Source organism: Castanea sativa, chromosome 12 (genome assembly GCF_040712315.1).
Source record: "Castanea sativa cultivar Marrone di Chiusa Pesio chromosome 12, ASM4071231v1".
Classification (NCBI taxonomy): Eukaryota; Viridiplantae; Streptophyta; class Magnoliopsida; order Fagales; family Fagaceae; genus Castanea; species Castanea sativa.
In genome coordinates this window covers 49,528,749-49,542,067 of record NC_134024.1, presented here as the reverse complement: position 1 = coordinate 49,542,067, position 13,319 = coordinate 49,528,749, and the positions used below count along the sequence as shown (strand labels likewise).

General features: G+C 35.5%; 1 protein-coding gene across 4 annotated transcripts; it reads right to left on the bottom strand.

The window, feature by feature from the left end:
- Nucleotides 1-482: 482 nt before the first annotated feature.
- On the bottom strand, nucleotides 483-6,693 carry LOC142618810 (pentatricopeptide repeat-containing protein At5g48730, chloroplastic-like). 4 transcript variants are annotated; one of them, XM_075791840.1, is made up of 5 exons: nucleotides 6,223-6,689; nucleotides 5,121-5,527; nucleotides 4,325-4,743; nucleotides 4,012-4,207; nucleotides 483-1,233 (listed from the first exon to the last, which is right to left on the bottom strand). In XM_075791840.1, the coding sequence occupies exons 1-4, from the start codon at nucleotides 6,646-6,648 to the stop codon at nucleotides 4,026-4,028; spliced, it is 1,434 nt and encodes a 477-aa protein (XP_075647955.1). In that variant the 5' UTR covers nucleotides 6,649-6,689; the 3' UTR covers nucleotides 483-1,233; nucleotides 4,012-4,025. The 4 variants fall into 4 exon arrangements, with proteins under 4 accessions (XP_075647955.1, XP_075647953.1, XP_075647956.1 ...); XM_075791838.1 differs by having other exon boundaries at nucleotides 4,012-4,743; nucleotides 6,223-6,683; XM_075791841.1 differs by lacking the exon at nucleotides 483-1,233 and having other exon boundaries at nucleotides 3,858-4,207; nucleotides 6,223-6,693.
- Between the last annotated feature and the right edge of the window lie 6,626 nt (nucleotides 6,694-13,319).

Below are 13,319 nucleotides of genomic sequence, written 5' to 3'. Positions count from 1 at the left end.
TCGAACTGTTAAGTATGAACTCTCCCTCTAATAATAGGTGCATGGAGCTTCTATTTTCTATTATCTGCTGTGTTGCTGTCTCTAAACTTGATAGGAATCCCTCTTGCAGCTCCACCAACAATGCTACCAAATCATTCAAGTTCACTTTGGGCAATGGCGGACAGCTGGTTTCCAAAAAATACTCAAGCCAAGACCAGTCAACAACAGCAGCAAAATATCCTCTCAGCTCCATGCTCAAGTTCAATTCCAACAGAAGAAGAGGTTGCGGAAGGGCTCCGCCTGTTTACAGAATCTATAACAGAGTGGTACTGGGACAAATACTTGGATCCCCAGCTCGATGCAGTTGCAAGGTCAGATCTGGGTGAAGATTATCAAGGCATGTGTCCTTCACTCTCCCTCCAATTCTCAGTATGAACGACTTGTTCTTTTATGTGTATGTTGAATCTTTCTCCAAAGCTCTAACTCAAACAGGAATGGACCCAACCCTATACTTTGACGTAAAAGAACTTGGTCAGTTAGCAAAACTTGTTTACTTTTTTATTTTTTATAGAGCTATCTCTGAAGCTATTACTCCAAAATTTGCTTTTATCTAGCCCCTACAATGAGTTCAACTGCAAGAACATTCCCAACACAAGGGGAGGTTGGAACAGGGCTCCTCTTGACACAAGCTGAACCTGCTTCTATGCCAGAGAGGGACTGGAACATGTCCTTGGATTCTCAGCTGGATGCAGTTAAAAACCCAGATCTGACGCAACCTGATCAAGGCATGTGTCCTCACACTCCCTCCAATTCTAAGTATGAACAGCTTGTTCTTTTTATTTGTATGTTGAAGCTGTCTCCAAAGCTCTAACACTATAATGTTCTAGCTCCTTTGCTGGGTTCCTATGCAGGAATGGAGCCAATCCCATACTTTAAAGCAGAAGGTTGGTACTCTACCCAAGTTACTCTGTTTGCAAAACTCTTTTTTGTAGCAATCATTGACTCAAGATGACATGAAATGTTATAAATCCAAATATTTTGTAGCTCCAGAGTTGAGTTCGACTGCAAGACCAATAGAAGCTCGACTTGAAATTAAACCAATGCTGACATTAGCAGAAGGTCAAGTTGCTCCTACAAGTCAGAGGGAAGTTAGTGATTCATTGCCTACAGGTGATCTGGCTAATGCAGAGAAGAAGAAACTGAAGACAGCAGCAGCAGAACTTCAACCAAGTGCACCATCTGAATACAATATCTCTGTAAAAGAACAGTGGGTTAGTAGTGACAGACCAGGCGACATACAGATGAAAGCTGAAGAATCAGAGAGTCTAAAAGCGGCCGAAAAATCCGTAAGATATACAACATAGTAAATGGCAAATTATTGCTTTTCAAAGAAATTATTCTTTCTGCTAGACTGCATTTTCCAGTACAAATAACCATACTGGGAAGTGAACACAATATACAGATTCTTTGGAAAAATTTTCATTCTTGTTAATAAAAACAAGTGGACATTCTGTTGCATTATGGCATGTTCTCAAAGAAGAAGAAGAAGATGATATTGGCAGTCTGGTACCACATGCTTTTTTCATCAACAATGTAACAAAACTCTTGATTTTGTCTCTTCTCACATAGAAATATATTAATTCTCCAAGCCTTGATGGGGTAATTTGTAAGTGACAGGTTGATAACCAAAAAGCTGTGGAAGACAAACAGAGATCTGACAGAAATATATCCATGACAGAAATCCTAATGCAAAAGGCAAAAGCTGAGATACATTGCAATGTGGGATCTGGTGAAAAGGCTAAACCAGAAGGTGAAAAAGATGTAGACAAAGGTTTGAACATGGAGTTATTAACAGGGGCAACACATGGTAGAAAAGGAATTTCTGGAAAAGGCGATTTGGAAAGAGAGAAAACTGCAGACTAAGATTTGGATAAAGTCTCAACTCCAGGGACAGGACATGGAAGAAAATGAAGCGACATCAGAAGAGGTTTTAGCCCTTCTCATGGAATGAGTGACAGAACAAAAAAAGAGGGTGTGAGACCTAGTAATGATGATGCAATTTGGACATCCAAAATAGAGCATATTATATTAAAAAAAGAGGAAAAAAGGGGGAACAAAAAAGGAAAAGAACATAACAATTTATTCTTTGATTTGTAAAGTTGATCTGATGTGATTGCAGATATATTGATACTTTGAATGAGTACTTAAGAATTGAATTACCATACTTCGAAAGAACTTTTAATCACCTGATTTAAATTCAATATATTTTGGAAATTGAGATGACAGTATATTAATCCATTGTGATTAGAATTTTTTCCTGTCAGAAATGTGTCATACTCCCATACAATAGAAGAATATATAAAAAGTCCTACTCTTTATATTAAAAAATATATATAATAAAATAATTTTATTAATAAAAAAAATAGCGGTTTGAATGCACAAAATGTGTACCAAACTACACCCGAGGGATTACAAACTTTTTTTTGATAAATACCTGAAGGATTACAAACTTAAGTTCAAAGAGTTGATAAATTCAAGAAAATGACAAGGAAATCTGTGCAAACATCTCAACGCAGATTTTTTGATGACATGATTAGGATGCTCAAGCCCTTCAAACATTCTAGGATTATGGTCACGCCAGATTGCCCACATAACGCACAATGGAATCACCTTCCATATTAGCACTTCTGACACTGGAGTTCTCCTTGTCACTTTCTTTGGCATAATTGAAGAGGCTCCAAATAATTCAAACACGAAAGACCCAGTATCCCTAGTGACTAAGCAATGAAAAAGAAGATCATCAACTGATTCTCCATTATTCTTATAGGCACAACACCAGTCCAGGATCAAGATATTCCGTTTCAAATCCTGCCCCCTTCTCTAAACAAAAACAATAACCATAGAAACAATGGAACCCGCTTTTTTTTTATTCAATTATATTTTATATTTACTACTTTATTTTTTCAGCAAAAGTTTTCTTATTGCTAATTAAGCAGGTGAACCAAATTCATATGTATCAAACATATTACTCTTTTATAATGAAGATCTGTGCACTTATTTCCAAGCTCCATTAGCCTTATTCCCCTTATTTCACTTATGCTATTGTATAAGTATCAACACCACTTCCATAAAGGCCTCTTGGTCAACTTGCAATTCTTCAGATAAATCTAGCTCATTGCCTTTCTTTTAAATCTCTTGATTCACAAAGTTGCACAGTCCTTTTTACATTAACTCATTTCACTTTTTTTTTTTAATTTAAATTTTTATGAGCAATTCATTAAATATAAAAAGGGCCATAAATTTTTATGAGCATTCATTAAAAAAAAATTATCCCCCCCTAAAAAACCCTAGTGCTGGATGTATACTAGAGAAACACTTGAAAAGAAATTCTAACATCTACAGCTTGAAAGGACCAAAAACTCCCACAAATTTTCGCAGGAAAAGCTTTTCACTTCTTTCATCGTCTTTACCCAATTTTTATTTGAACCTGAGACCTTTTCAAACCCGTTCTGTTCTTTTAGCAACTGAGCCAAGGCCTAAGGCATCACACACTTAATCTTCTTTGTTAGCATATCCATAGATCTACTTTTTCCAAACAATATTTTAGCTCCATATCAAACATCATACTTATTTTATTTTTTAAATTGCAGGGTGCATATCGCACAATTACTTTAATTAGGGAGTTGATTGCATGTTTTTAAGCCTGGGTGCAAGGGCAAGTAACCCCAATAGTTTAAAGTGGTTTTCCACAATCAACCTAATTCTTAAGTGTTATGAATGTTAAGATTGCTACAAGTTACAGATGAAAAGAGAATGGAAGATAGGTTCATGCTTTCTAAGGCCAAATATCAGATGCAAGACAAGTTGAAAAATCAAAATTATCACAAGATATTGATTCTTTTTTTTTTTTTTAATTTTAAAAATATACACATTCAAAAGTAAGATTCACTACTAAACAAAGAATATGTGATGTAAAAAATAAGATTCACTACTAAACAACGAGTATGTATATACATCACGGGGAGGAATGACCTGTAAAACTTCCCTCATCGAAAGTCGGGCTTTCCCATATATGATTGAGTCCCTTCAGCGTATCCAATGAGACTTTGGAGCTCCTTAACGTGGCTAGTCATCCCATTGATTGAATAAGCTTTAATCATGGTTCTATATGTAATCTTATCAGGCTTACATCCTCTCTGCTCCATCATGTCAAGAACTCCCTTCATCTCTGCAAAGCATCCCATCCTACCATAAGCATCCACCAGGCAATTGAAAAACACAGTATCCAGTACTACATCTGAATTCTCAATAAAACGCAAAACACCACCAATCTTTTCAGGTTTACCAGCTTGCCCATAAGCCCTTACAAGCGAGCAAAGTGTAACACAGCTTGGCTTAATCCTCTCTGACCGCATTAGCCTAAACAAATATTCCATTTGTTTTAAATCTCCAGCCTTCCCAAATGCATCTATCACCACATTGTAGGTGACGATCGTCCAAGAGTAATGGTATTTCTGCATGTATTCCATCACAGCACTCATTTTCTCATACTCTCCTGCTTTTCCATAGGAATCTAGTAGAATATTGAAGGTCCGAATGTTTGGTTGGACTCCCGCACTCTGAAATTTCTCATAGCACTTCTCCATTGTTTCTGTTTGCCTGCTGCTACCAAAGGCTCTGAGCGTGGAGTTCATGGTCCAAACATCAGGTTCACAGTTCTTCTCATGGAGCATTTCCACAAGGGTCGATTCCATCTCTGAAAACCTTTTAGGAAGTAGAAAGAATAAATTACTGCTCTGAGAGTGAAGCATAATATCAAGCTCCATCTGGTTGCAAAGAATGTAAGACGGAAACAAAGTGAACTGAAACAAAGCCAACATCTATTCTCAAATTTGGTTTAGTGGGCAATTTATAGGAGTAGTGGAAGCGAAGGCTGCTATCCATCCACCTTTTCTCTGCCCATTTAAAGAAATAGAAAAACTGAAAAGTAAAGAGACCATTTTAATTTACTGCTTAGTCCTTGCTGCTCAGATGATGGTTGATATACTTAAATTTATATTAACTTGGTTCCCTTAGTTTCTTGGCAACCAGATGGCACATACAAAATTCATAAAAAGGGTGAGGAGAAATTGCCAACATACTTTCTGGCCTTCCCATAGGCATCGATTAGGGTATTGTATGTGACGGTGTTTGGTCTGATTCCCTGAGTTGTCATGTCAGAAAGCAGAGCCTGCACTTTGTCAAAGGCATAATACTCTAAACATGATTTTATGAGGATTGAGTAAGTCTGCACATCCGGCTGACAATCAGGAGTATTCTTCATCTGCTCGAGGAGGGAAAATGCTTTGTCAAAGAGACCACTCCTACCATAGGCAGATAAGAGAGCAGTGTATGCTTCATGGTTCACAACACAACCTTCATCAATCATGGCTTGAAAAAGTTCATCAGCTTTTTGAGGTTGCTTACATTTTCCAAGCATCACAATTAACTTAATGTACACTCCAGAATTGGGCTTGTACCACAGCTGCTTGCGTAGTAGTTCAAACACCTGGAGATAAGAAAAGATACCATAATCACGAGAGGAAACCCTGGTAAGACTATTAGACTACTCGTCTTCTGATTCGTAGAATTCAGATTGTTGTGCAAAACGTGGCTTTGAAAATGTATGAATACAGCATGGAAAGGATAACTTCCTATGTCACAGGTTCAAGTCCGGGAATTGGCCTCTCCCAAAAAAGAAAAAAAAAAAGGGCATAAGGCTGACTAACAAATCATCTCTTCCAGGCTCTGCAAAAGGGAGGGAGAGTTTGTGCATAACCCTTTTAGATTGTTGTGCAAAATAGCATCCAAAATAAGAAACCACTCAACACATGGCAAACCCAAAAATAGTTTCTTCTAGCTTTTTAAGCTTATTTTAATAGGTTCCACACTACATTTTCAGCAACATTAAAGTGCGTCCAAACATACTTAGAATTCAAATATGTTTCTACAGGCGCACTTGCTTTTTTGTTAATGGAAAATATCCTCGACAAAAACAGAACCGAGTTACCCAAATCCAAAGTGGACATACTTAGAATTCATTTTCTTAGCAAACAAACAGAACCCAGTTGCCCAAATCGAAAAAAAAAAGAAGTTACAGCTAAATATTTTGAATAGAATCAAATCAAATTGAACTCCAAAGTCCAAAAGTAAAGAAACCCATTTTCCAAAATATACATAGAGTTTGAAAGTGAAATAGACAACCTTGAGAGCAGAGTCAGGACGCAAAGCTTTGATTCTCTCGTGAAGAGCTTCAAGAACAGTCCTGGGAAGCAGCTTTTTAGAATTGGTGGGACCCCTCTTCTTCTCGATGAGTGCTTTGGTAGCCTCTCTCCTGAGTATAATTGAGATTGCTTTCCTCGAAGCTATCTTCCTGTTCACTTCCTCTTTTCTCTCCTTGGCTTCTCGCTTCTTAAGCTTCTCAATGTCTATCATCACTTTTCTTTGGGTTTGGCTTCTCTCTGGGACTGTTAAAGTATTTGGCTTATCGTCTGGGATAGCAGCAGCAGCAGCAGCATTAGAAGAAGAGGGTGGTGGTTTTGTGGTGAGTCGGCGATTGAAGGAAGGTGGGAATGGGTGGGTGGGTGTGGAGGACAGTGAGAGTGAGAGTGAGAGTGAGAGTGAGGGCATGGTCGTCTCGTTTGTAGCCTTGCACTACAATCACAGTTAAATGGAGAGAGAGAGAAAGAGAAAGACAACATATGTAGGGAGCGGCTCAGGAGACAGTGGTGAGGCGAAGTAGAGAGATGAGAAAATAAGAGTTTTTTTTTTTCTAACCGTTGGATAACATTTTGGGTTAATTGTACAAATCTACCAAAACTATTGGGGGTGCTTGCACTTTGTAACCAGACTATAATAATTTGCAATTAACACCCTAATTTGTATCGATGCTTAGTTTGTTTTGAAATAAAATATTTTTAAAAAAATATTTTCTCAAATTTTTAGGTGTTTGTTTGCAAGTAAACTGTGATTAAACTTGTAAAATAATTTTCATTAACCATAAAATTATTTATAAAAAGTTGTAAAACGTTTTATTTTTAAAATTTTGGTAAAATATTTTACAAAAACACACCATGACTTCTCTCACCCCATTTGGTGGCTAGGCCACTAGTTCGATGGGCTAGTTAGTCGAAGCCTCCATTTTAATGACCGATGTAAGAGGTCTAGTGCCATCTGTTTGGGGCCCAAAGTAACTGCTCTGAGGACCAGTGCAGGAGGTTCAATCACCAAAGACATTGTTCTAATGACCAAAGCGATCGTTCTGGCCACCAATGCTAGTAGTTTGGTCATTAAAGACATCACTTCGGCGACGGTAGCTGGCAATCTGGTCGATGAAGCCACCATTTCGACATTCTGGTCATCTGACCTTCAACACTAGTGGTTTCAGTGGCCAAGCCACCGATTTTGGTGATTTACCTTTTTTTTACTTGTCATACCAAACATCTAATAATATTTTAGATTTGAAAATATTTTACTTTAAAACAAATAAAGCAAAAATTAGCACTTTACACCCCATTCTTAAATTAGTTGTTAACATTGATGTGTATAGTACGTGACCTTTAGAGAAGATTAGTATGAAACTATCCTTCAAAAGTTTCATTCTTTAAATTGAAAACATGGGTTAAATTGACCCGAACCTCAAATTCAAATTGAAAACATTAGTTAAATTGTCCAAATTCAAAAATTTAAGGGGTATTTGGTAGAGTAGTTTGAGATGAGATTTTTGTAGTTTTTTGTAATTTTTTGAAATATGTTTAGGTGAAAAAGTGTGTGAAAATATGTGTAATGTTATTTAAAATGTAAAAATGTGACTTTAAAATTAGAGACCAAACAGGCCCTAAGACTTTGACACGGGTTAAGAGATGTTTTAAGGTTTGTGGGTGGAATTTGGACTATTTCCATATAGTGTGCGTTGGATGTTATGGGCAACCTGCAACCCCTTTATTGAAGCTAGGTGACAATGCAGGGTGTTATGAGTAGCAAGTGGAGAATCGTGACCAAAAAATTATGTTTTAATGAATGCACGAATGTTTTATGTTTGATGTTTGTAATTTTCAAGCTCTATAAGAGAAAGAACATCATTTGGACTGTTTAATGAACACAAACTTCATTTCAATATACAATTAAATTCATAAAAATTATAACAACATGTCAAGTATGACATTGAACCATCTAATCAAAAGATCAAGCCGTTAATATGCATTCTTACACATTATGGCATCAACTATATATGTGATTATGATTAATTATACCTGATTAGTTCTTAATTGGATTAATTAGAATAAATTGTATGTCAAAATCTCATTAGTTTAATTTCAAGAAATACACCAAGTACAACAACATGATTCCCTCTCCTCACATCCCTCCTTCAAGACCCCTACAACCTTCCATCCACTCTTTTTGTCTCTGCTAATATAAGTTGTCCGATGATAACATAAAGATTTCCAAGATGGCCTTCTGCTAATTCCTGTTGCAATTCGTAAATCTTGCGTGAGAGCTTCACTCAATTCATGCCAAAAATTACTGTTTATTGGCCTAAAATCACTGTTCATGGCCAATGAACAGTGACAGACACGCTGAAAAGAAAAAAGAAAAAAAAGAAAAAGAAGGAAGCCCAGACGTGGACATTGAACATGGAAGCTGAATCCAAACACATTTTTTGACTCTCTAATGACTCGATGTCCCTTCCTGCTTTGATTTCGAGTTTCGGGCCCTAAAAGAGCTCCACTCAATTTACTTTAGAGCACTTGCAGCAGTGGAGCTAAATAGCTATATAGCTATTTTAGCTCCACCAAAACACCAAAAAGAAGCATGCAACAGTGGAGCTAAATCTATATTTTTTTAGTTCATTGCTACAGTGCACATCTATAGATAGCTAAAAAAAAATTAATTTTTTATTTTGTGTTCACATTACCTTTTTATTGTGGTGTTTTTATTGTAGTGAGATGTATTATTTTATTATGGTAGATATATTATTTTATTGTGATGTTTATATTATTTTATTATGTTGAAAGCTAAAATAGATCCACTGCTGCAGCATGTGTGTAGGTAAAATAGATAAAGTAACTTTTAGTGGAGTTAAATTACTAAATTTTTAGCTCCATTGCTGTGAATGCTCTTACACTTCTAACGACACAACGTTTCCTTTTACTTCAATTATGAGTATCATACCTCGGATCTCAAGTCATAACTCCAAAGTGGGAACACGCACTTAATCCGGTGAGATCAAATTTTCAGATTATGGTGGCCAATTACACCTCATCAAGCATGTCATAAAGCATATAAATAAAACATACTAGTATATTGCGTTCATAATAAAAAAATACTACTATATTGCATCACATTGAAATTGACATTTGAATTGAATTTGAACATGGAAATTCGAAATGGAAAGTATACTTTGAGTTTTGCATCATATATTGTCCTTGACTTAATTTGCAACATCATGAATATTTACAAAATCAATATTGAATTTTAGAAATTATGTTACCAAAGTAAAAAGATCTAAAACATTTTTTGAGACTAAGTAATTGTTAGATCTGAAATCAAATTTAACCTTTTGCAAAAAACTTTGGATTCTAGAAAAGAGTCTTCATTTTGATCTTGAAAACAAATTCTGATTCTTGAAAAAGATTTGAAATTTGTTAAGTCAAAATATTATATTTGAAACCTAGATTTATTTTGAAGAAACACGTGTAGAAAGCAAAAAGTTCAAAAATAGTGCAGGAGTTTTCTTTCTAAAAAAGTGTAGGAAACTTATTTTAAGAAAGAAAATGAGGGAGTGCAGAAGCTCATTTTTAAACAATGCACGCAAAACTGTGTTTTTTGAAACAGTGCAGGAAATCAAGAACTTTGGCTTGATGTAAAAGACTATCTCTACCTTGAACATAAAACAAGAAATGTATTTTAAAACACCGAATTGGTTTTGAAAATTGATTTATTTGAAAACATATCTAAGAATCAGTCTAAATCAACAAATTTATGCTTTCATGAACAAGAAGATTTTTCTACAATTTTAACCATTCTTATGGATCTAGCATACCCAAAAGTTCTAAAACCTACTATAGACATGCATAAAATTCTAAGAACAAACAAAATAGAAGTGATATCTTCTAAGAACTAAGATCTAGTATAAGATTTTCATTGAAGAAGCATCCATTCATTCCTACTTAAAATCTAAATTATCATAATAATATTGTAACTAGGCTAGTTTACACAAGCATGGTATTAATCATAAAATTTCATATCTACAAGAGAACTATCAACAAGCAAGGATCACATATATATACAAACTAAAACAAAAATAAGTATAACTACCTGCATATAATACCACAAACAATGGTAAAAATGCAAGAAGGTATGTTCAGGACTATGTGAATTTGAACACCTTGTTACTTCCTGTAAAACCTTAAAGAAACTGATTCTAATATCATAGAGATAAACTAGAATGATTGCTTCATTGCACTAAAAATCTTGGTAGACCCAAGTACAAAAGCAACTTCTAAGAGATTGGAGGGGATAGGGTGCTTTGGAATGGGGCTGTTCCCTCTTATTTATATGGGTTTTAAAAAGTCAAAGGGTCTGTTTGGATACCACTTATTTTGCTGAAAACTAAAAACTTATTATTGAAAGTACTGTAACGAAGTAATTTATAAGCTAGCTAATTTTTTGGGTTGAAAGTATTGTAGCTTCAGCTAAATAGTACTGTAAATAGTAACATGAACAGTACAAAATAATTCATCTACGTTTTTCATCTTTTTGTGGGGTTTGTGAACAGTAACGTAGGACCCAGATAATTTTCAGCCGAACACGCAAAACGTGGACGCAAAATTCCATCCAGACACTCACTAAAACTCTCTCAGGTAGAGCTAGCACATAGAAATATATATGGGCTTGGTCTGCTGATTTGGCAGAACAAAACTGGGCTTAATCTATCGATTAGGTAGATCGACCCAGTTTCATCTAATGGTATGTTGGATGAAAAATTTGGGGCCGTTTGGTATTGATAATATTGTTCTAATAACGTCGTTTGTAATTTTTGAAATACGTGTGGATAAAAAATGTGTAAAAATACATATAATGTTATTAAAAATTTGAAAATATGTTGTTAAACTACTATACCAAACTGTCTTATTGTAAATTTTTAGGGCCCGTTTGGTAGATGAGTTTGATTAATGTTATTTGTCATTTTTTAAAATACATGTAAGTAAAAAAATGTGTGAAAATATGTCTAAAATTATTTAAAAACTGAAAATATTGGATTGAAGTACTTTAGCGATCTAGCCTAAATTGTTGGCATCCAGCTGGAAATCATTATCTTCCCCTTTTTTTTATTTATAATTTGTTTAATACAACTCATTAGCGAAACGTAATCTACACCACTCATTCATAATTGATAAATAGATACCATTAAAATACATATATATATATATATATGTATAAATAAATAATAATTAAAAAAAAAAAGAGTAGAAGAATAATTGAAAAGAATGAAGCCGCCGCGGCTTCTGGAGTGTTCTATTATTATCATAGCTTCCACGGATTTATAGCCACAAATTCCATCTTCTGCAGTGTCCTATTATATTTGGGTTAAACTCTTTAGTTTTGAGTTAAAAAAAATTTAGAGATTATAAATTATAAATATGAGTCCTAAAAATGGAGTAAAAATGAGAAATATTCAAAAGTTCTATTCCTCTTCAGTCCTCTTCGGTCTATCTTGTCATCTTCGGTCCATTTTGGTTCTATTTGGTCTACTTTTTTCCTATTAGGTCCAATTGGTCCAAATTGATCCTATTCTATCCACTTCAGTTCTATTTGGCCCACGTTGCTCATATTCAGTCCACTTTGGTTTTATTCGGTCCGCATTGGTCCTATTCTTTCCATTATGTTCACTTCACTCTACTATGATCCTATTCTGTCCAATTTGGTATTATTTGTTCCTATTCGGTCCATATGTCCATTTTGATCCTAATCTGTCAATTCGTTCTGTCCACCTTGTTCCCATTTCGTTATATTCTGTCCACTTCATAGGGCTGTCCACGGGTCGGTCCGGGTCGGGTTTGTGCCCAACCCGGAACCGACCCGCCGGAATCGGGTGGAGAAAAAACGCACCCGCCGCCGACCCGCCGGAGTAATCGGGTCGGGCGGTTCAGGTCATCAACGGGTGGCGGGCGGGTCGGTCGGAATCATAGATCTGAGAAGACGACGAGTAATCGGTGAAAAAACACACAGTCCGGCGAAGAAACCCGTATTCGGCGAAATTTTCCAGATACCGGCGATATTTGTCTTAGATCCGGTGAGATTTCGCAAGATCCGGCGAAAATCTCACCGGATTTGATGAGATTTCGCCAAATCCAGTCAAAATCTGACCAGATCTAAGGAAATATATCGCCGGAATCTGGGTTTTTCGCCGGAATCTGGAAAAAATTCGCCGGATTCTGGAAAAAACTTGCCGGATTCTGGAAATTTCGCCGGGATCTTTCAGACTCTCGGTCGGGTCGGTTAAAATCGGTTTCTCAGCCTCAAAACCGCCAACCGACCCGCCGTTTTCGGGTTAAGGAAGCTGAAACCCGCCGCCGACCCGTCACCGACGTCGGGTCGGCCGGTTGTCGGTCCGGATCGGACGGTTTTTGCGGGTGGGTCGGGTCCCGGTTTTGCTTGGACACCCCTACCACTTCATTTCATTTGGTCATTTGTATCAATTTTTGTCCATTTTTATGCACTTAACCTGTTCTAAATCCAAATTTATTAATAAAAAAAAACATAGATTTTAAACTTGTAACATCTAAAATCTTATTGCTTAATATTTATTATTACTTTTGTATCCTAACTTAAAAAAGTAAAATCGAAAACACCTCAAACTTTAAGGTGTAAAATCGAAAACACCTCAAACTTAAAAAAGTAAAATCTAAACACTCCTAAAATTTAGGGAGTAAAATTCAAATTCTAAAATATTAGGATGCAAAATCCAAACACTCTCAACCTTCAAAGATGTAATTTACAGTTCACCTAAAAAATAATAGATATATTTACAATAAAAAAGATTATATATATATATATATATATACACACACACATTTAGACAAAGTTTAACTATAAATTGATATAACCTTAGACTACAATCTTGCTTAATATTTTTTTTATTGAATTTGAATATTAACAAATCTACCATTAGACTACATTTTCTACTTATACCTTCCATCCTTGCAAAATTTCTAGAAAATAAAAAATAAAAAATTATATCATCAATAGATTGTTTAAATTGCAAGTTTTTGTAATTTAAAATTATACATAAATATAAA

Excerpts from the sequence above, each read along its gene's own strand:
- LOC142618810 (XM_075791838.1), bottom strand. The coding sequence starts at position 6,648 with ATGCCCTCACTCTCACTCTCACTCTCACTCTCACTGTCCTCCACACCC. Across the intron at positions 5,528-6,222 it reads GTCCTGACTCTGCTCTCAAG|GTGTTTGAACTACTACGCAA; the intron begins GTTGTCTATTTC and ends TCTTATCTCCAG. Across the intron at positions 4,744-5,120 it reads GCCTATGGGAAGGCCAGAAA|GTTTTCAGAGATGGAATCGA; the intron begins GTATGTTGGCAA and ends ACTTCCTAAAAG.